Consider the following 24,358-nt stretch of genomic DNA (forward strand, 5'->3'; position numbering starts at 1 on the left):
CATAATTGCATATTTCCGATCAATTCACTTTATAGGATCACGACATTGTACGATCGGTCGATGCTCGATCATAGCGAATGATCCTCTTTTTCTGCAATCTGATTTCCCATCCAGACCGATCAAAATACTTTCAGTGAATATAGTTTTAATTGAAATCGATCTACCATGTGCCTTTTATATGCTTTGTAGATTCAATCATATTATATACAGTATTCAAAAATAATAAGTAAAGCAGAAAGTGATAAGCTGATCTTCTCTACAGAGGCTCCAGGAGCAGCTGGAATATCTCATTAGACTTTGGGTATGAAGTAAGCCCTGGAAGTTTCTGAGTGCAAAACTAACCAGAAAAGTGAAGCTACAGAAACTTTTCTTTTCTTTTTTTTTTTTTGCTGCCAAAAAAGCAATTTAGATGGGGAGGGGTGCGGTGAGCCCTGCGCGTTCCTATTGGCTGTGAATTAGCGCTGGTCCTCTGCTGTCAGTGCCAGGATTGGTCGCCTGGAGCATCGCTCAGTCCCGTTATCTCGCCGGGTATATAAGCCACCCTAGATGCCCCTTCTCTCTCCTGCTCTAGCTCTGCTTGCTGGGATATTCTATAACTTCGTTCATCAAGATGTCCATCAAGTCTTCATCCTACAAGAGGATCTTCGGGGGGAACCCCAGGTCCAGCTCCTCCAGCAGCCGCTATGCCACCTCCAGCAACAGGTACTCCCTGGGCAGTGCCCTCCGCTCCGGCGGTGGTGGCGGCGGTGGTCTGTCCAGCAGCAGGGCAGTCTTCTCCTCCTCCTCTCCGGCAGTCTACAAGTCCTCCTCGGTCAGGCTGAGGAGCAGCCTACCCCCTGCCCGGCTCCACGACACCGTGGACTTCACCCTGGCAGATGCCATCAACCTGGAGTTTAAAGCCAACAGGACCAACGAGAAGGCTGAGATGCAGGAGCTCAATGACAGGTTCGCCAACTTCATAGACAAGGTCCGATTCCTGGAGCAGCAGAACAAGATCTTGCTGGCTGAGCTGGAGCAGCTGAAGGGCAAAGGAACCTCCAGGGTGGGCGATCTGTACGAAGAGGAGATGAGGGACCTTCGCAGGCAGGTGGACCTCCTCACCAACGAGAAAGCCAGGGTGGAAGTGGACAGGGACAACATGGCCGATGATCTCCAGAGACTCAGAGAAAGGTAAGTTTCGGGGTTCTGAAATGAAAGGGGGGTAGTCCACCCCAATGCATTGTTTCATTTATGAGTGGAGTCTGGTGGTCTATATCGTCTACTGGTTGCTCAGAAGGGGAAATCATCTACTGGTTCATCACAGGAGTGGGGGTCCTAGATTGGGGGTTCCCCAGAGGTGGGGTCCAGAGTCTAAATCAGGATTAGGGTTCCTTAGTAGGTATCCAGAACACATTTTTCTTGTGGGCATTTTCTGTTGGAGTACTGAATTGAACTTTTCATGGACACTATGTTCTTTTTGGATTTTGGATGCATTGTTTTTGGTATATACATTTTTCATCTTAAGCGCTACATATAATTTTACTGTTGGATCCAGAGCTCAGATGGGTGGGAATCATATACTGGTTCTTTAGATAGGGGATTCATTAACTGGTTCCATTGGGGGAGGGGGGGGGGGGTCCTCAGATGGTAAAATCATATACTGGTTCCAAAAGGGAGGGCTCATCCAGATCGCGGGTTTCCTAAAAGGTGGAATCCTCTAATGCAGGGGTCTCAAACTGGCGGCCCTCCAGCTGTTGCCAAACTACAAATCCCATAATGCCTCTGCTTGTGGGAGTCATTCTTGTAACTATCAGCCTTGCAATGCCGCATGGGACTTGTAGATTCGCAACAGCTGGAGGGCCGCCAGTTTGAGACCCCTGCTCTAATGGATCTTCAAAGGGGACCAGATCTGGGGTTCCTCAGATAGGGGAACCATCTACTTGTTTTCTTAGAGGGGGGATCCAGAGTCCAGATCAGGGATTCCTCAGAGGGGGGAATCATATACTGGTTCCTTAGAGGGGAGACCTAGGGTTGAGATCAAAGCTTCTTCAAACATGGGAATCATCTCTTGGTTTCTCAGAGGAGTGGATCTAAAGTCCAATTTCGGAGGGGATCCTCAGATAGAGGAATCACCACTTGTTCCTCAAAGGGAAGAAGATCCATAGTCCAGATTGGGGATCATCTAATGGTTCCTCAAAGGGGGATCCAAAATCCAGATCAGGAGTTCCTTAGAGGAGGGGGCATCCTCTACTGTTTCCTCAGAGGGTGGATCCGGAGTCAGGATCACCTTTGTGAAGTCCCACATTGACAACACTCGTGCCTAGGCAACTGTGTACCCAAAACTGAAATTACCCAATTTGGATGGATTGACCCTTTAATCAGTTTATTAATAAAATAGAGAACTAGAAGTACACACTTGTGCACACTTCTAGTTTTCAGATCCTGTGCCAAACTAAAAAAAATAATCCTAGCATTATAGCCAAATTACCTTGTGCTGCTAAATTTGGTCAGAGCATCTAAGCTCCAAGGACCTCTAGAGCTTGCCATGCACAATACAATCTCATTGTACAATATTCTTTCAATTTAAAGAAACCATGTTATAGAAGGACAGACTGGAACAATCAATTGAATGTTTATGAATTAAGGCAGGCTCTTGCAGTACAGATGGTAGATCTAAATTAAATTTTACTTCAGATTGTATAGTGTATAGTCACTTTAAGGCTCATCACGCGTGTTACAATCTGATTGTACAAACCTTTTAGATCTACCAAAGATGATGTAGTACAAAGGCCTGCCTGATTGGATGCAGATGGATTAGATTAGGTTACATAGTTTTTGTAAAACTAAAGCTGATTTTATGGTTAGTTCCTAATGTGTGTGATGACCCCAAGAGGAAAGGAGTGTTGTAACCATTAGCAGCCAACAAGAGGTTCGATTCTGTACATTCCGAGAACAAAGAAACATTGTTTGTTCTGTAATGAAGCCCTTTGCACAGAGTCGCATCTTACTATTGAAGGCTACAGTACCATTGGATGTATTTATAGTTTTTAATTACGTTTACAAACTGAATTTCTAACCCTCGATGGTTATTTGCCGTCCCATAAAGTTCTGTACTGGTGCCAAATACTCTGGTGTTTATTAAATGTGTTTTTCAGCCTAGAGTTATTTACAGCAACACTCCCCAAGGTCCTCCATGCCAGTTCTACTAGTTTGCAGCTTGGTTAGTTTATATTTCTCCAGCTGCATATTTACAGAAAAAAAAAATGATACGTTGTTTCCTGTTATGCAAAAGTTTTGGATTCTACAGTGATGTTGAAACATATGTATCTTCTTTAGAGAAGTGAATCCACAAAACAAATCTTTTATTTCAGCCTTTATGGTTCAAAAAAAAGAAGAGAAAATTCCTTGCCAAAAGCTATTAAAATATGTAGGTCAGTCTACTGGAGATCATTAGGGTTCATTTATTTTGGCTGGGAACATAGGGACAGCTTATCCACCAGTGTTTAGATTGCTGGTCCAGCAAAAAAAGATGAAAAAGTCCAGCCATGCAAGATAATATTAGGAATGGGATTGGGAGAGAGACGGAGAGGGCAGCCAGAGGTGCTGGTCGTACCAGCGGCAAGATTTTGGCTACCGGACTGTCTGGTATCTTTCTCTCTGTGTCTGGATGGGTGTGGCAGTCCATTCAAACGTCGATGTGGCTTTCGCACATGCGCTAGGAGTCGGAAAACTCTTGAGGATGTGATCTATACTGATGTTATGTCAGGACTGGACAAAGGCCAGGGGTGAGGTAGTGAGTGCTACCAAATTCATTACGCCCGCCACTTATTTTTTGTCTTTTAGAGGGATGCATCACTTTTTCCTTTTTAACGTGTGCTCTACTGTAAATGTATTATACATGTTTACAAACATTTATTTTAAAATATTTATATTTTGGGAAATTTAAGAAGTATTTATTAACATTACATACTTTACTAATGGTGCAATGTAGAAGACATAAGTCATATGTTCAGTTTACTGCAGTAATTCAGACTTTCTGGTATTGTCACTATTATGGAGATTTACTAAAACTGGAGCACATGGAATCTGGTGCAGCTGTGCATAGTAACCAATCAGCTTCTAACTTCAGGTTGTTCACTTGAGCTTTGACAATTAGGCTTGGTTCACACCGGGGCGGCACGACTTGCAGCGCCGCGACCTGTACACGATCAGCGGCGACTTGCAAAACGACTTCTGTATAGAAGTCAATGCAAGTCGCCCCAAAGTAGTACAGGAACCTTTTTTCTAAGTCGGAGCGACTTGAGTCACTCCTATTAGAACGGTTCCATAGTACAGAACGGAGCGCGACTTGTCAGGCGGCGAAGTCGCCTGGACAAGTCGCCCCTGTGTGAACCGAGCCTAAGGCTGGGTTCACACTGCAGCGATGCGGGAACGCTGCAAATCCGCTGCGGGTTCCCGCATCGCATGCCTCCCAGCGGCAGTTCAAACTGCCCTATGCGAACTGCTGGGAGTGTCAGTGAAACGTTAATGACACCCCCAGATCAGTTCGCATATCTCAGTGCGATCTGCAAACTCGGACAGGAATCAGATCGCATGGTGTGAAGTGCGAGTTTGGGCCGGATGCGATGCGAATTCAGCCATACTATCTGTATGGCTGAACTCGCATCGCACAGAGATCGGATGTGATTTGCACTGCAGTGCGGTGCGAATTACATCCGATTCTCGCCACCGCAGCAGTGTGAACCCAGCCTAAGTCCCGTTCACACTGGTGCAACTTGACAGTTCCAAATTGGATGGCAAGTTGCACCACATTGTCAGCAATGGAGCCATTTAAACTGCCGCAACTCATCGCAGCAACTTTGAAAAAGGTACCTGCACTACTTTTTGCAGACTTCATTGGGACTTGCATAGACTTCTGTTGCCTGAAGTCGTACGCCGCAATCGGCAGTGCAAATCACACTGATGTGCGGCTTTAAAATTGCGCTGAAGTAACGAAATTTCAAAGTCGCACTGGTGTAAACGGGGGCTAAAACCTAGCTGATTCTGTGTGCACCAGTTTTAGTAAATCTCCCCCAGTGGCTTTACACCAAAAACTATAAATGTACTGTATTGCAGATTACCAATCATTAGATGTGGTGGCTGCATTAGTTTTTTTTTTTTTTTGGCTTCTTTTCCTCTGTTTTCACCTGGTAAACTGAAACCATAAAACCTAAAAAAGCCTAAAACCAAAGTGTAATATAAAGAAACGTACTATTAATTAGGTGTGTCTGAATGAAGGAGCGACAGAGATATCTTTGGATATCAGCACTGTCAGCCTGTGGGGAGGGGAGTGTTAGATGTATTAACAGATTTAGATATAATAACAAATTGAAGAACTCCATCTAACACTTTTTTTAAGCCATTACAGCAACAGTTTTCCTTTTGGAAAAAAGGTTTTATCTAAATGAATAAAAGCTGACCATTGTCACCATTTACAAGGGGGGCACCATTGCCCCCTTTGTAAATGGTTTGTCCCAATCTTCTAACTGCTTCAACTGCAGGACAGCTTGGTCTGTTGAAAAACAACAGAATTGCTGGCTGAATCACCAGGTGAAAATATAAGAAAGAAAGAAAGCCTAAAAAATAAAACAAATGCTGCAGCTATCACATCTAAATATTGGTAAGCTTCAATATAATACATTTTTGCTGTTGGGTTTAAATTGGAAGTCCATGCAAAATCTAAAATCCCTGCATCTTTAGATACCAGGGATCTAACACTAAGCTCTCTATCCCTGTAGTGTAAAGTAAAGATGAGTATACTTTTTTGGAAGCCAATCTGACCCGCTCCGACACGATCTCCAGCGGCGGAAGCTCTGCAGAGGACATGGACGACAATGGCTGTGAAATGAATGGGAAGTGACGTCACCCATAGAGTTACTATGGGGCTTCCGTTGTCCTCCGTCTCCTCTGCACCCTCCTACACAGAGAATACTTGTTTTTTTTCTTTACAGGGATAGAGAGGTTAGTGTTAAATCCCTGGTGTCTATAGATGCAGGGATTTTAGATTTTGCATGGACTTCCACTTTAATACCACTTTAAGAATATATAGATATTTGAAAATCCACAGCCTGGCCACAAATTCACTTTAATATTCCGTATAAATTTCCAGCAACTAGAGAGCTACAGTTGACCAATTTGAAATCCAGGAAAACTGCTAAACAAGCAGCTACAACAAATCTATGGGACTGTTTTGTATGCTTAAAGGATTTGTAAATCAGTCGACTTTGGGATTCAGACACAACTGCCAGATAATAGAGCCAGGCTGGTGACCTTAGTTTTTTTTTTCCATTGCAGTCAAGCAATAAAGTTTGGTCACTGGATGCCCTCCTGTCCATTGGTTGGACAATGAAGGAGCAATCTTCTACTGATGAGTTTAATGTGGTGCTCTCTCCTTGTACAAGCAAATGCTTAGTGTTAGACTGAGAGCACCATGCTGTAGAGTAGAGCTTCGCTGACTTGTACTGATGCCCCTCCTTTTTGAGTCTGAAGCCTGCCTCACTTTCTGTATGCAGTAAGCTAATATACAGACAGATTCAGGTGCTTGTACTGGCTGCATGGCTGTGCCTCAGGCAGCACATATGGAGCCAATGGCGGGTGGATACAGGCCCGAGTGTCCATGCTGTATTACAAGAAAATCATAATTTTTTTTACGTATTGATGTATAAAGTGCTGGATTAAAAGGTGGTCTTTAATCATGTGTCTGTAGTTCATATCAGACTTTAAAAAATAAATAATAATAATATTTTAGACCAGTAGTTGCCAACCTTTCACAATTTCTTTTCCTGCGAACCACTAACATGCATTTTACATGACTTATACACACAATGGTCCGGGTCTCTGCTCCCCTCCCCCTGCTGCCTTATGCAGACTCAACATTAGATCCCCCCCTCTTTCTCCAGCCATGTGCTCGAGCTTTGTGCTCCCTCCCACAGTCTGTGCGATCAGCGCTTCCATTCGAAGTCCCCTCCTGCTCTCTGCATTACTCCCGGAGTCTCCCTCTGAGTTTACAGGAGCCAGAACTACAGAAGAGGCATGGGGCATCAATGTGTGCTGACAGTATTGACTGACTGAGATCAGATTGAGAAACAACATTGGGAGATTTGTGGCCGAACCTCTGGGGACCACCAAACTTTTCTCTTGGACCATCAGCGGTCCACAGACCACTGGTTGGCGATCGCTGATTTAACTACAAGTCTGTATACCACGCATGTCGTCATTGCTCAGTGCAGACCCTCTCCTCTAGGGGGAGCTCTAAACTGCCTTATATTTTCATATCCCTGTCGTAAAGGCTGTTCTCCATAGCAATCAAGTTCACCCTTTCATTCCTCCTGCACAGTATTTGACATTGAAATCTGGACAATGGATGGTAGTTATGGTAAACAGTAAAAGTCCTGAGTTCTTTTTCTCAGATGGGCTCATTATGTATTGCTAATTCCTCTGTTTTTATGTGCTCAGCTCAGGGCTACGGGAGAACTAACAGATGTGTTTTTTGCTGATTTCAGGCTGCAAGATGAAATGATTCAGAAGGAAGAGGCTGAAAACAACCTGCAGTCATTCAGACAGGTTTGTGGTTTAGGAAATGCAATGCACTATCCGGAAATAATGCTCAACACCCGTCTTTTCCTGTCCATGTGATCCGGTTCTCATCTTCTACTCAGAAACTGCTTGTAGGCGACAGAATGAAATAAAAGATGTTAAAAGGAACCTGCAATGAGAGAAAGATTCTAGATTCCAGTTTCAGCTTTTTGAGATGCTGATCTGGAACAAGAATGAACATCAGAAAAATCAGTGTAAAGTTTGGCACTCAGAGCTGCCCTATAATTAGTTACATATTAGGGGGCATCCTAAATGAATGGCACCCACGACACTGACAGGTTTTTCCGTCTTTGTCCCCCCTGGAGAAATCCCCCCTCCCCAATTTCTGCCCTAGTGACCACCCAAGATGTGAGACAAAATCTATAAAGGGGATACATACAGCATTAACCCCTTCCTGCTCCGCCCAGAAGACCCTTTACCAGGGTCTGTATGCCTGGGGGGTGGTGTTAAAGATAAGCCGATTATGTGTTGGCTCACAGTGGTCACATGATGGGTAGCCGATCCTGCCAGCTCCTTATCACTAGTACAGAACAAGTGCTGTCTTTGACAGCTTGGTCACTGTGCTGGGAGCGTGCAGCGAGTGAGTTCTTGACAGAGAACGTGCAGTGTGTGGGTCTTAAAGCACACCCACATTGCCTCCACATGTGCGTTACGTGGGTGGCAAGAGGTTAAAATATCTTATTCAATTTCTTACCTTTCCACACTTTATTCAGAACTAAAAAAGGCATTTTGGCTGGAGTTCTAGTGTAGTAATGAAGGGCCTTATTTATACAACAGGCAACAAAGACAGATTTATTTCAGATAATGATATGAGACAAAAGTAGCATATCACAGCCCCATCTCTATCACAAATAGCGGAGGCCACGCCCACATCTGTCAATAAATCTTGAAAAGTGGGTTGCACCTTTTATATCTTAATCCACTGGTCTATTTTTGCTTTAAGGACATGTTCACACCACACAGTGCAGAAAAGGGGGCCACACCTTATATATAATAATCAACTGATCTGTTTTTGCTGTAAGAGCAAGTTCACACCACATGGTGCATGCTATTGTGTGCATAATGCTTGTGCTCTGGTATGCAGTGTGAATGCACACTGCAGTGCATTGTTAATTTTTTTTTTTTTTTTTTAGTACACACCAATGCAGTGCTTTCATGTGAACTGTAGCCATAAGGCAAACTGCCTTGGCCTTGGGCTGGGACCGAAATGGGCAAAGATGCCCAATGCTACTGGTGTGAATGAGGCCTAAATGCGTCATGCATCTGCATTGGAATCTGATTACAGATATATGTGGAGTTCATTATGTAATGTATTTATTTGAAGAACTGGAGGACTTTTGTGCTCTACTCCACCCTCTTCTCCGGGTTTTTTTCCCTTTAACTGCCATGATGTAATTATTTGAAAGCTGAAAACATTCTCCTTTTCGATATTGCTCAGAGCACATGTAACAGTCACAAGTTGTTTTTCCAAGTTTGCAAAACAGTTAAACCTAAAAGACGAATGCAGAAATCTCATTTCTAAGAGTGCATGACCCTCATATTTTCAGTTTATGGCTTTGTCAGAATGAAGCACAATAGTGGGCCACTTGTGTGTCCTTCAATGGTTTACAGGACTCCTGCCCAACCCCATGGCCGTTCTACTAAACAAAAGAGGTTCCCAGCACAGAGCCTTACAAAAGTAGTGAGATCCTGAGAGAGGGAGAGACGGGAGTGATGCCTCATCTGTTTCCTCTCCTGACAAGCACTGCTGCGTTCTCACGCTTCCACCGTGGAATGCAAATTCGGGAATTATACCAAGTGCAATAGCTGGGAAGAATAGATCTCTTTGTAGTGCAATTCAGTTTGTCACTAGCAGTATTGTATTGTGTACAAAGATGTCAAGAGGACGATGAAATTTAATTATTTTAAAAATGACTGGAGGGTTCCGATCCTGTGTTTTTAGTGCTTTTTAATTATAGATATAGATTAAATTATAAATACGTTTTACTTTTTAAAACATATGTAAGGATAATTTATATTTTTACTTTAAAGTGTGCATAAATTCAATTCACATAAGCTTTGAAGTGTAACTTTTTTTTTTTTCTGTATTTAATAATGTGTGGAAGGGTTAGACCATGGGTCCTCAACCTGTGGCCCTCCAGCCATTGCAGAACTACAAGTCCCATGAGGTATTGCAAGCTGCTGACAGTTACAAGCATGACTCCCAAAGGCAGAGGCATGATGGGATGTGTAGTTCCATACTAGCTGGAGGGCCACAGGTTAAGAAGCCGTGGATTAGACCATCTGTACAGTTTTTATTGTTTTATGTGTGCCCACTGGGGAGAGTCACCCCTCTAACTGTACTGGTGACCATTGTCACCAAAACAGAAAAGTGTGAGGAAATCCAAAATGTTAAAGGTGGCCCCAGAACAAGGGGAAATATATTCCAATGGGGACACTTTTTTTGGGGTCAACTATCTAAGAGGGGAATTGCCTTCACTTTGGGGGATTTCCACTTGCTTCCTCTTGCATCTCTAAGACAGGAAGTGAAAGGGATCTTCTCCAATGATGCACATACACAATCCAAAACTACAAAAACGTTTTGGATGTATAGCACATACTCTTTAATTTGATAATGTATTTTCAAAAGTAATCTCCAACACTTTTAAATCTGCAGCTTTCATTCAAATAGTAGCTGGCAATGTTCCATATTTAGGTACTCTAATATCTAATAGGCTTCAAAACAAAATAGGGTGGACTTGGGGTGCAGAGCAGTTGTGTTACACTAGCGAATGAATATTTGCTATTGTCAAACTATATCTCCTCCCGACCAATCAGGAATCGGGACTCAGAGGAGGAGATGTAGGGGTAGCTAGCTGGAAGATATGCCGGCCACCGGGAGGAGATGTGAGGGGTGGAGATGCGAGAAGAGGAGATGCAGGGGAAGCTAGCTGGCTGCCCGTCCACCACCCAGGGTAAGTGTTGCGGCCGTTTTGGCTCAGGTGCTGGTGACCCGACCGGGGAGGTTGGTTGGCTGTGCACTGTTTGCCACCGGCCGCCACAGATCATAAATATATTTTAAATATAAGCAGCATAAATGCCTGAGTTTGACCTGGTATCAGCCTCTTGCAAGCCCTGTACAGCAGGGCTGGAAGGTGAAAAAGGAAGCACCACAAGAAGCCTATCAGTTCATGTGCTGACAAGAAGCATGCTGATAGGAGGAGAGAGAAGATTGACAGAGATGAGATCATCACTGTCTCCTTTCACTGTCCAGTCACAGGCTGAAAGTGAGTGCAGGAGTATCTGGGCTCAGAGGAAGTCGGTTGAATGATGTTGGCTGCCAGACTGAGGACATCTAGTGGCAGAAGACAAGTACTGCGAGGGAAATCTCTGAATTGGAGCTGAATATAGCAGTAAAACCTGGGTTTGTTACTTTATCTTTTAATGGGCTATTCATATTTTTTCCTTGTTCTGCTTGATTGGAGCCCTGGTTGAATGGCACAGTATGTACAGCAGTGGTAGCCCTCCAGAAATCAGTTGGCCTTCTATAAGAATGTGATTTCTGATTTGCTGCCATTACAGTTACAGCACACTGCTACTTTTTACACTGTGCCCAGAGCCCGGCCTGTTACTACTGATCATCGACTTTGTGAGCGTAAGGGAGGAGGCTGCTCTGCATTACATAACCTTCAGAATCTGCTGTTTATGAGGATAAAGAAAATATTAAGTTGTGCAATCTGGAGAGAGATGATGTGGCAGCTGGACTCGCCCGGTGCAGCTGTTCCCCCTCCACCACCCCGCCAGGTCAAATTACTTTTTTCTGCAGGAATTCCCAGTAGCAATAGTGTGTATTTATTTTCAATCAGTGGCAATCCTTGGGCTAAAAATCTGCTGGTCTCCTCACCAAATAGACTTTTCCCTTTTTAAAACAACATATTGCTTTCTTCTTGAATAGTAAACACTGTGTAATAAAGAAGAACAACCTGAAGATTAACCCTTTGCTGCCTCCTACTGGCCGCCCTTTAACTGGGTCTTAAAATGGCATTCCAACTCTTAAACCGAACCTTAATGCTTAAAACAGTCCCCTCCTTCTTTATAACATCTATTGCTGACTAAGGCAGGCAATACATGATTGATGGTTGCACGAAAAATATTGACTGATTCAATGTAGGTGGGGGAATCCCTCCCGCTCAGCTATTGTATACAGTGATCAGCGCTGTCAGCTACAGCATTATGTGGTTGGCAAATTGTTAATATTCTAGAACAGTGGTCCCCAAACTGCAGCCCTTTCCTTGCCTTTATACGGCCCTTGAGACACTATTCCGCCCACTGACACCAAGGATGGGACACTATTCCACCCACTGACACCAAGGATGGGACACTATTCCGCCCACTGACACCAAGGATGGGACACTATTCCTCCTGGAAAGAAGAAAGAATGGGCTGCACATCCAGAACTTCTGATTGTCTTTTATTTTGCTTCACAAAGATAACACCAAAGACACCATACTGTGGTCACGTAGATGCTTTTCACACATACATCTTGTGCTTAATCATTACCATCATTGGTAATTATTAAGCATTAGATGTATGTGTGAAACGCGACTACGTAACCACAGTTTGGTGTCTTTGGTGTTATCTTTGTGAAGGAGGTGGGCCAGGGCTAGCGCTCTGCAAGATACTCCAATCAGCCTTATGTTTATACACCTGGAGCAGCGGTTCTTTTTCTTGTACACTATTCCATCCACTGACACCAAGGATGGGGACACTATTGCACCCACTGACACCAAGGATGGGACACTATTCCACCCCATGACACCAAGATTTGGACACTATTCCGCCCACTGACACCAAGCATAGAACACTATTCCGCCGAATGACACCAATGATGGGACACTGTTCCACCTTATGACACCAAGGATGGGACACCATAGTGCCCACTGACACCAATGGGGCATTGTTACCAATCACACAGTGATTCACATTGAGATCTGCAAACCACTATGAGTGTCAATGAAAAGTCATCGACTCCCCTAGATTGGTTCACAGATTGCACTGCGAACTGTAAAATGGTTCAGGAATCGGATTGCATAGGTGTGAACAGCCATGCGATCCGATTGCAGTGCAGACCAAAAGAGTCCTGCACCATTTTGGTGCGAATGTGATGCAATTTCAGCCATACAGTTTGTATGGCTGAAATCGCAGTGCACAGACATCGCATGTGATGTGCACAGCAATGCGATGTGAATCACATGCAATGTCTGGCATCGCACTAATGTGAACCGGGCCTTATAGTACAATTCAAGACAAGATAGTTAGAAGGGCCCAGCCCATGGAGCTTACAATCTAATAGGAACTGAAAAAAAGAGAAAGTTCTGCTTTACTTTCGATAATTTTATCACTTCCTCATTATCATTTTCTGCAAACCTAGACTAGACACGATACACTTTGCAAATGGTTATGATTTTATACTTATTAAATAGATCTACGTCTCTTATTTCTGACACTGAATTCTATTGTGAGAAGAACAGCCAGGGACACAATGGTGGATTAGCTGTTGACATGTTTTGCACCCACTGTTCTTCCTGAACACAGCACTCTTTGTGCCATGGCCTTTCATACGTAAAGTGAATATATGAGGCATTCATGGAGGTCCCAGTCACATGCACAGTAATCAGATGTTTCTTGTTTTGCTCGGTCTTTTAAGGTTACTAAATGTTTTAGATTGCTAAAGCACAAACTCAATACAGAAACTTGCAGTGCGGTCCAGGGAAAGAGTAACTGCCATTAGCGGGCCTCACTAGTAGTATATAGTTGCATTGTTATTATACAAAATGTATGCAGTGCCCTCAATTTGTACCCCACTTTACAAAATAAAGGGAAACAATACAGGTACCATACAGTTTAATTCAATACAAGAGGGTTAGTATGACCCTGTTTCTAAGAGCTTACAATCTAAAACATTGGTCTCCAAACTGCGGCCCTGGGGTTTGATGTGGTCCTTTGCTTGCCTCTATGCGGCCCTTGGGGCACTATTCCATTCACAACTGACACTAATGATGGTACACTATTCCTCCCACTAACATCAGTGGTGGGGCACTATTCCTTCCACAGACACCAATGGGGGCACTATTCCTTCCACAGACACCAATGATGGGGCACTATTCCTCCCACAGACACCAATGCTGGGGCACTATTCCTCCCACAGACACCAATGATGGGGCACTATTCCTCCTACAGACACCAATGATGGGGCACTATTCATTCTACAGACACCAATGAGGGGGCACTATTCATTCTACAGACACCAATGATGGGGCACTATTCATTCTACAGACACCAATGATGGGGCACTATTCATTCTACAGACACCAATGCTGGGGCATTATTCCTCCCACAGACACCAATGATGGGGCACTATTCATTCTACAGACACCAATGACGGGGCATTATTCCTCCCACAGACACCAATGATGTGGTGCTTTTCCTCCCACTGATACCAACAATAGGATAGGAGATAGCCGAACAGACCTCCAGAGTATGGGAGAGACTCTGGAGAAGTTCTGTACACCAGCATGGAAGGAGGTGATGAGGGGGCTGGAGAGTAGGAGTCTTGGGAGGAGAACCAGGATAGTGTCAGTGATATTTTGAGACAAGGTTGGTGCTTTCAAATTGGGGAAGAGTTGTGGATGGCCTTGTTTGTTGTTGTTAGTATTTTTTTTTCTCTTTGATGGAGTGGAAGACAATGAAAGAATTGGCAAGGAGGGGCAATAGACACTGATTGATTGTTATGGTGGAAGAGCTCAGCAACAGCATTCATGATAGCATGAAGGGGGGATAGCCTGTGTAGAGGTAGGCGGGTGGGAGGGAGGTGCAATAATTGAGGTGAGAGATAACAAGTAAGGAAATTAGTAGCTTACTTACTTCATTGGTTAAGAAGGGGAGTATTTTGGAGATGTTATGGCAAAATTTGGACAGTGGTTGGATGTGGAACCCGGAGGAGAGGTCAGAGTCCAGGATTACACCTAACACCCTGGTGTGAGAAAAGTGACTGATAGTTGTGGTGTTGGTCTTGATGGAAAAGTCTCTTCTTCATTGGCTTAGAGAAGCCACGGAGCATCTTCCGTATTACAGAACAAGTCCAGCTTAATATAACTTACTACTATTCGCTTATATCATGTCCTAGATAAATTAGAATCCTCGCTGACATAGGCCTTGGTTGTCAAAGTGTCTTCAACAGAAAATTTTGGTGCTACAGACATTTTGGTTTGATTTACTAAACAAAATAGACTGTTTAACAAAGTGAATGTTCCCTGAGCCAATATGAATCTTTGTTCACTTTAATAATCCAATAATTTTCAAGAAAAATCTTGGTTTTTAATCTTCCTTGCTCATGGTGCAAAGTGAGCTTCACCTTGTTAAAGAAGCCATGTCAATCCTTAAAAAAATCCTAATGGCTCTCCCCAGTAATAGAAGAGGAAATATATTCCACCTTTCTGGTGGTCTCCTACCTTCTCTCCATTCAGGCGTTTCAACCTCCATAAGACTACTCAAGGTTTTATATTTCCAGGAGTCTTGGATACTTGTGTTCCCCACCATGTGTTACGACTCTGACCCCTTCATCCCTGCTCAGTCCTTCAGACTACTTTCACACTCCTGCGACTTGAAAGTTGCGCAATTTTGATGGGACTTGCAGCAATGCCGTTGTAATCTTGAGGTCTGTGTATCTCAAGTCATATCAAAGTCAGACCAAAGTAGTGCAGGGACTACTTTGAAGTCGCTGCGACTTTAAGACTCACAAATCTGAATGGTACTCATTGGAAATCATGGGATACGACTTGTGATGCGACTTTGCAGTCCCAAGTCGCAGGACAAGTCGCACAATTGTGAAAGGGGCCTCAGTGATGTAGGGGTCCGAAGACAAAACCATAGTGCTTGGGAAACACAGGCATCTGACACTCCCAGTGTTGAATGCTGGAGAAGATGGCAGAAGTTGTAACACTTGAACAGAAGGGAGATAAGAGACAGAAGGCCCAAGGGGAAGTGCCATTAGGATATTGTTAGCAACAGACAGGTTCTCCTTAATAAAGCTAAGAAAGATTCACTGTGCTAAGTGCATGGTCTACCGTACTTTAGTAAATTAGGCCCAATGTCTTACACTCAAAAATAAAAGTGGGAATCTCACAAGTTGCTTTACCCGCCCTCGAAAAATTATTCCTTTTCTGAGAAATATTTATTTTAAATAATAGTACCTGAAACACAATGGTTGATGTGGTGTTTGAAAACTGTATGGATGTGTAACCATGTATGTTACTACAATAAACTGATACAAGTTCCGCTTTGCTTACAGGATGTTGATAACGCATCTCTGGCACGTATCGACTTGGAGCGCAAACTAGAATCTCTCCAGGAGGAGATCATCTTCCTGAAGAAGTTACACGATGAAGTAAGTTTGTGTTCCATTTATGTTGCGCTGCCATTTTTGGGGGGGGGGGGGGATCCTAATGTGGTAAAAGCCTATAGTATATCTCAACCAAGAACAATATTTTTTCATTGTTTTTATTTAAGCTCTTATATTCCCTCAAATAAATATGTATTGATGTAGTAGACACTGAAAAAAATGGGTAGTAGAAGTCTAAAGCTGCCCGTACATTATACAATTTTCTTATTCAATTTCCTTTAGATTTACCTTCAACTATGTAGTCCAAGTGCCTGCCTGATTGCATACAAATTGAAAGTGTTTAGGTTTGACCTCATATTATATGGTTTTGTTAAATCTTAAGGAAAATTGTATAAGAAAATTGTACAATTGTATGGCCTGCTTAATTTGAATCATTTTGCCTTAGGCTGATATACTGTATGCCCAGTGGTGATTCTTCTCACCTTTCCTACACCCAATATTCAAAAGGGTGCACCGTATTCTATCATTAGGGATTCAATATTTTAGCAAGTTAGTTATGTCAGTAGCTCGTTGGGAAATAATAGATTGGATCAGGGTTTCTCAGCCAGGCTTCCTCCAGAGGTTGCTAGGGGGTTCCTTAGCCAATAGGCATTTTTTGACTCCCAGTTGAGTAACCACCGACACCAATGATCTTTGTGGCTATCTCTAAGGAAGGGATTCTTCCCAATGACCACAAAAGTAAAGAGCATTCTTCACACTAACCATCACGCTAATGTTCTGTGAACTGTAAAAATAATAATTAGTAGGGGTTCCCCCGAAGCCAGAAAGTTATTTTAAGGATTCCTCTATGTTCAAAGGGTTGAGAAAGGCTGGATAAGATATTGGTTCAGCCCAAATAAAGCTGACTATACATTAGCACACTTATGTTTAAAATGTTTTGGTTATGCAATGTTCAAGTCGAAGGAGCAGGATGGAATTTTGTTTTCTCAAAAGAATGAATTTTCAGCAGTGTATGTGGTTTTGGCTGGAGTCATACCAAAATCAAATGTTAAAAGCAAACACAATTTTTAAGTACTTTCGAATGACCTGTCAAGTCTCTGTTGACATTATTGAATGTACTGCTGAGGCTTTTCATATGAACGTTAGTTAAAAAAAATCTCCTAGTATATGGCCAGTTTTAGGCTCCATTAGGGTTTTTTCAGCAGGCTGTGGAGATCTGGGCTTAGGGTGGCAAAGCCATTAAGCCCTGCCAGATCTGGACACAGCTTCGCCTGTCCTTACCATTCTACTGTAATGGCATCTTTTTTTTATCACCTGAGGCTTGTCATTTCAGTGGGTATATATAAGGGTTTACAACCACTTTAATATATGGTGGATTGCTGCAGTCTACCAGTGTTTCTTGTTTTTTTACTGCATGTTCTATTTCAATCAAGCATTACCAAGTTTTTCATCTTCTCGTTTCCAGGAAATCCGTGAACTTCAAGCTCAAATCCAAGAACAACACATCCAGATAGACATGGATGTGGCCAAGCCTGACCTCACAGCAGCTCTGCGTGATGTTCGTCAACAGTACGAGAACGTTGCTTCTAAGAACCTTCAAGATGCTGAAGAATACTACAAGTCTAAGGTACAGCAATGAGGCTGAAGAAAGCATCAGAACATATTTTGACTTTCCTATTATCTGAGATGTGACTGAGATCTTTAGTATACTGACCAAAAATGCTAAATTTAGCAGGGTTGTTCAGGACATCTGATGAAAGGGCCAAAACTGAAAATGGCTGGGGTCTTGTGGGTTTCTAGGCTTTGGGTAACTTGGTGAGGGGTGTAGCTAACTTTAGCCCAGGCTTAGCCAAGGGAAACAGACAAGATTAATGTGACCCTTTCCACTCAGCATGCATGTAAAGATAGTGATGCATTCAGCATCTGCTCCATCACCTGTTTTAGATGCACTCCTTTTCCCAAAAATGTACACCCTTAACAGACTAAACGTTGCTGTTAATGATATGCAAATTTTGACTTTTTGTCAATAGTCAGTAACTGAGCCCTCACCTCCATCTCTAACCACTCCCCCACCCACCCTAGCCACTGACGAACAGAAGCCAGCGACTTGTGAATGTTACAGAAAGGGCATTACTGATGTGTGAGTGCCATTCACAGTCTGGCTTCACCTCCTCTAAAGGGACAAGGTGGCGGCGTTTAATTAGGGATTAACTGACTTGGTGGAGTTAGACTGGAGCAGAACTTTTGCTGACTGATCAAAATTAGAAAAGGAAAGGGTTGGTTTATCCTCTTGCCAAAATCCACATGTAGGGTGTCAAGGAGGGTAGCTTTAATGCTTGCATGCGGCACATTTGTAACCATGGTGGCTTAAGTTGCAGTGCTAGGAACATGCAATGGGTGAACACATGCTGCATATGTGCAATATGGAGGCATTAATGAAACAGAGCTATCTGAAATACATCTGCTATAAAGGTGTACCACATCCCCAGAAAGATAGAAAAATGGAGAAACCCCCTAGATATGGGACTTTATAGGTACTACCATATTCACATACGTAGGAAAATATGTAAACAAAAATTATTATACAAAGAAATACATAGTTACAATATCACAGAAACATATAAATAATCAAGGATGCATAACAATACACAAAAAATCATGGATAGGTGTAATGGAGTAACCCAAACCCCAAAATATGGGGGCATTAAGGTCCACCCTTCTTGCCGGTGGGGTTGGCACCCAATCATGTGACCACTGTGACAGCAAATCACAGTGGTCACATAATTGGGAAGTCTGTCCCATCCCCCTCTCGCTGCCTTAAAGCGGAGCTCCACAATAAAGTGGAGCTTCCGCTCATTGGAACCCTACCCCCCTCCGGCGCCACAATTGGCACCTTTCAGGGGGGAGGGGGGTGCAGGTACCTGTACAGTACAGGTATCTGCACCCACTTCCGGCATAGATATCTGCAGAAGTTACGCCCCTTTCCGCAGAATCTACGCCCCTTTCCGAAGGTCCCCCGCTGTCTGCTGGGAAACACATGGATCCCAGAGACAGCGGGGACCATCCTTATTGCGCAGCGCGATTTGCGCATGCGCAGTAGGGAACCGGGAAATGAAGCCGCAAGGCTCCACTTCCTGATTCCCATACCCAAGATGGCGGCGGCAGCACCCGAGAGACGATCGAGAGATCGGCTTCGGGTGCCGACATCGCGGGCGCGCTGGGCGGGTAAGTGTCATTATTTTAAAAGTAAAAAAAAAAAACGGCGGACTCCCGCTTTAAGACCCAGGGACTGAAAAAGGCAGGAATGGGTTAAAAAGGTTTGCTGCTGACGTCCCACTTCTTTTTATGTCCTGATCTAATAGCTGGATACGTCTTTGGTGTCTACCACAAATTGATGTATCTGTTTGTAGACTGTCACTACAAATGTTAAGTCATCACTTTTATGTTTTCCAGTTTGCTGATCTGTCTGAAGCTGCTAACCGCAACAATGATGCCTTGCGCCAGGCTAAGCAAGAGACCAATGAATACCGCCGGCAGATCCAGGCTCTCACCTGTGAGGTGGACGCAATGAAGGGATCTGTAAGTAAAACAGGATATTTCCTTGATTATACTTTACAGTGTGTATGGGGCAGGAACTATGCGTGCATAAGCCTTTTTTTTTAAACAAAATATCATTTTAATGATGTATTAGTGTATATTCTCACTCATGTGTGCGCGTTTGTGCATGCACATCATAAATACAGCAGCCCAATAATTTGAATGGGCTGCTATTCCCCCAGAGAAATGCTGGGAAAGAAGTCTCTGTATCTGGTTAACTTTAAATCTAGAAAACTGTAGTTTAGCCACTAGAAGGAGCTCTCACTGGCTTAGTGGAATCTTTTCCTCTTTAGCAATATCTCCCTCCCTCTTTAACAATAATTGAGATTACATACCAGCCACACAGGGAGTGCATTGGTTTCAAAACGTCACCTGGCTCATAGACTTGCATTGTGAGAAAGAGCAGCAAAGCACAGCTATTGGTTAGTAATCCAAAGCAGGAATCCGAGTATTTAATGAGCACATATGAATGCCCCCCCATACATAAAAAGCTAGAACCTAAACGTACAAAGAGTTTAAAATATTTCTATGCATTGATAATATACATAAGGCTGACTACTTACATAAAAAACACTTTGAAAATACTATGCATGCAATACTGTATAATAAATAGGGGTCTATTTATACATAAAATGAATGTCACAGCAATCACAAATAATCCCCTAAGGCCGAGTTCACATATCTGTAGCCGCGGTTTCCAGTCTGGGGTACGGTGTATTTCAGTTCAACAGTTCAGGTACAATTCAGGTCCAAATTTTTGCCTGAATTCATACCTGAACAGGACCCAAAAATGCACAGGACCCTTTCGGAAACCACAACATGGCCACCCCGGACATGTGTGATTCAGCTTCATTGGGAGCCGGCCACACTCACATGTCATGCAAATTGGATGTGGTGAAAAACGCATTCCTGAACTTCTAATAGGTTTAATTTTTATGATCGTCAGCTCCTTCTAGTGTCCATAGTGCAGTATTTTCCTTATTGAGGCATTTCAGGAAAGTGCCACATTATGACCTCTAGATAAGGATGACAATTATAGGAAATAAACATATTAGATATATTAGAGGGATTATTCGTGATCCCAAAGAAGAAAAAAAACAGAGCTGACTGGGACCCAACCGTCATTAAATGGGGCACATAAGAGGGTCAGGAGAGTGATAGGAAACACCAGGTAAATGTATACAGCTCCTTTCAAATTAGGTCTTGAGATTCCAATGCACCAAAAACAAACATATAAAAAAACAAACACGCAAAAAAAAAGGGCGTCTCTATCTAGGTGCAGTGATATATTAAAAAGGATAAAAGACAATAAAAAAAGCACTCACTAGATAAAAGTAGACCACGGTGATCCTATGGAGGTCTATATGGGTTTATGACAAGCCTTGATATACTTGTATCTAGTGAGTGCTTTTTTATTGTCTTTTATTCTTTTTTAATAAATCCCTACACCTAGATGGAGGTGCCCTCTTATGTTTGTTTTTTATAGGATTTTTTGTGATGGCTGTGCAGATGCCGTGACATTTGTACTGCAATTTTTTTTTTTTTTTTTATAAATAGATACCATAGTGTTTTGTATATATTCTTGGTATTATTGAATGTTAAGAAATATTTTCACATTTTATTAGACAAATATGAAATATATACTATTTTGACCCAGCGAGTGGATCTGCAGGTTGCTTTCCACTTGTTTACCAAGCTAACCTTACAGCGAACCTGTGTTTTGTCCTTGCACTTTAATAACAGCCCCCGCAACTGCTTATTTTTAACTTCCCTTAGCTCCCCATTTGGTCACGCAAAAAATGAACTCAAAAGCTTTTATGATAATTGTACAGTAAAGTGATGCTGTATTTTGCTTTTTGTATAACTAAATACTATGCAAAGGCTTCCTACCATGTGCGACTGAGGGCACTGTGCTATAATCATGTATTAATGATATAATTTGACTTCTGCTGCTGGTTATATTGCTCTTATAGCCTGAACATTTTTGCTGTCTACAAGTAAATTGTTTTGTCCTACAGAACGAGTCTTACGAGCGCCAGATGCGTGAGATGGAAGAGAACTTCGCCCTTGAATGTGCTAACTACCAGGACACTAATAACCGCCTTCAAGAAGAGCTCCAGAACATGAAGGAGGAGATGGCCCGCCACCTGCGCGAGTACCAGGATCTGCTCAACGTAAAGATGGCTCTTGATATCGAAATTGCCACTTACAGGAAACTGCTGGAGGGAGAAGAGAGCAGGTAAGAGAAGCAGCACGGATCTGGATATCAAACATGCAATTTGGTATTTCTATTGCAGTGACATAAAATTAAAATATTAAATCAGTCTTTCTCAACTTTCACTGATCATAATAAGGCAACTGCAGATCAACCAGAGGCTAAGATGGCAGCTTCCTTGGCTCTAAAGGAGGGTTTAAATTGATAAAGAATTGCCTAGAGGTGCGAGAATGAAAGCACCACATCCCAAGCTAGTCAAAAAATCATGTGGTAGGAAAAAAAGGATTTTTAAGACGGTAAAAAAAAAAAAAAAAATATATATATATATATATATATATATATATATATATATATATATATATAAACATCAAATTAATTAATTTTATTCTACAAATTTAAAAAAAAGTTAAAATCAGATACTGTATAAAAACAGAGGTGACAGTTTTATACAGTCATCATATCTGTACAGAGGTTTCCGCTCTCTACATGTTTCACCAGGAATATGGCTTCTTCAGGATACTCATGAAGCCTTGTACACAATATCTCTATAAATAAATGAAAAACATTTTTTACATTATTGACTCAACTTTATACATGAATAATGAGCTGTACAAGTTTCTGAATACAGAGGGAGGGATACTGTAAGGAAAAAGAACTATGCTGCCTATGAGAAAAAGCTGCATGGTGGAGGAGCTATGCTGTGTTTTCTAAGCAGGGGAGGGGCTATGCTATGTGCAAAAGAGTGGAGGACCAAGGCTGCAGTGATTGTAGTAGGAAAATTGCTAACTTTAGGGAGAATGTAGCAAGTGCAAAGAGGAGTTATTTACAATAGAACATTGTTCAAGGGAGGTGTTTTATTGCTTTCAAGACACTGCTCTCAAGAACATGATGGGGGAGATTGCCGAATAAGAGAATGTTGCTTGTGGGAATAGCTTTGTTGTATGTGATACAATGCTATAGGGGAAGTAGCTATGCTGTTTTTGCTTGGAGGAGGGGTTATGCTGGAGTGGGGAGGAGCTTGTCACTGCAGGCTGTAGTGGCAGTCCTACTTGGCAGTCCTGCTTGGCACACTGAAGTGGCAAAATAGAGGCAAAAGTGTCAAACTTGAAACAGTGGGATTCATTTGCTAAAACCGGAGTGCAAAATCTGGCACAGGTGTGCATGGTAGCCAATCAGCATCTAACTTGCTCAAATAAGCTTTGATTAAAATCCTGAAAGCTGATTGGTTTCTATGCAGAGCTGCACCAGATGTTGCACAGCTTAGGCTGGCCATACATTATACAATTTTGCTTATTCAATTTCCTTTAGGTTTACCTTCAACTATGTAGTGCAAGGGCTTGCCTCTTTATTACTGGGATAATGACAATGGTTGTTGGATTAACATAAATTGCATTTCTCTTTTTGTTTTCAGAATTACCATCCCAGTCTCTACCTTCTCCACCATGAGCTTGAGAGGTAAATATAATTCTTTTATTTATTCACATGTCTGTAAATCAGGGTATAAAGGAGAGGGTCAGGGTGCTTCATGGGGAGGGCTTCCTCAAGGGCACAAACCAACATCAGAGTTCAGGCAGCGGTAGGTGGTTGTGTTGGTTTCTATTACTATCTAGTATGCTTCTAAAATTATTTTTTTTTTTTTTCAGAAACCAACCTTGACTCTCACCCAGTAGAGAGCCATTCTAAAAGAACACTTCTGATCAAGACTGTGGAGACCAGAGATGGACAGGTAGGTGCTTTTAATGTAGCATTTGACTACAAAATACAACTCGCCCATCTAAGACATCCTAGATCCTTCATAATTGATCAAAAACACGAACAGTAGCCTTCCCTACCCTCAGTCTAAACTACAAGTATATTTAAAGGGTTATAACATATATAAACTGTGGGGCTGAGGCCAGTAATATAAGGTGGCGAGCCTCACCCTTGAGTAGAAGTAACTTTAGAAACACCACCAGATCTCTCACAAAATACCAATTAATGATACAAATTTATTTTGGCAGGTCATTAACGAGAGCTCCCAGCACCACGATGACTATGAGGACTGAAGACACCCCTTTGAACCCTAGAAAACCTTGACCAGCAACATTTTCTTGTCCCTTGTGTTTCAACCTTGAAGAAAACCAGCTTTCAAGTGCCTTATGCTGATAATTCAAGAGCGGGAGATAGACCTCCTATAGAAATGAGGTTGGCGGATTGCATACTCTCCAGCTGTGGGGGAACTTAATGTCCCAGCATGCCTCTGACTGAAAGTGCATTCTGGGACTCCTGTTTCACCACACCTTGAGAGCCGCAGGTCTGCTTGGCCTGCTAAATAGAGTAATTAGCCACTGAATTTCCAGGGAGTAGAGTCCATACTGAATGACAGTGGTCTAGTTTACAGACAATATAAGAGCAATATGTTGTGCCGCAATACTGTTTTTAAAAAAGTCCCAAGAAAGCTTTTTACTTCCAAGCAACCTTTAAGTGCTTTAATAAATCTTTAGAAATAAACTGTGTTTTGCTGTTTGTTTTGATCATGATAAGTCTAATGCCTTACCTGGGGCCTTTGATAT

The 24,358-nt window shown here is 42.5% G+C and overlaps 1 protein-coding gene across 1 annotated transcript; it reads left to right on the forward strand.

Annotated features, from left to right (window-relative positions):
• Positions 1-547: 547 nt before the first annotated feature.
• VIM (vimentin) lies at positions 548-24,296 on the forward strand. The gene is made up of 9 exons (XM_077490898.1): positions 548-1,170; positions 7,521-7,581; positions 15,944-16,039; positions 17,460-17,621; positions 19,448-19,573; positions 21,610-21,830; positions 23,218-23,261; positions 23,450-23,532; positions 23,807-24,296. Exons 1-9 carry the CDS (start codon positions 611-613, stop codon positions 23,849-23,851), a joined length of 1,398 nt encoding a protein of 465 aa, XP_077347024.1. The 5' UTR covers positions 548-610; the 3' UTR covers positions 23,852-24,296.
• The last annotated feature ends 62 nt before the right edge of the window (positions 24,297-24,358 follow it).

This window comes from Lithobates pipiens, unplaced genomic scaffold (assembly GCF_037356315.1).
Source record: "Lithobates pipiens isolate NorthernLeopardFrog02 unplaced genomic scaffold, aLitPip1_a1.2 Scaffold_19, whole genome shotgun sequence".
Lineage (NCBI taxonomy): Eukaryota > Metazoa > Chordata > Amphibia > Anura > Ranidae > Lithobates > Lithobates pipiens.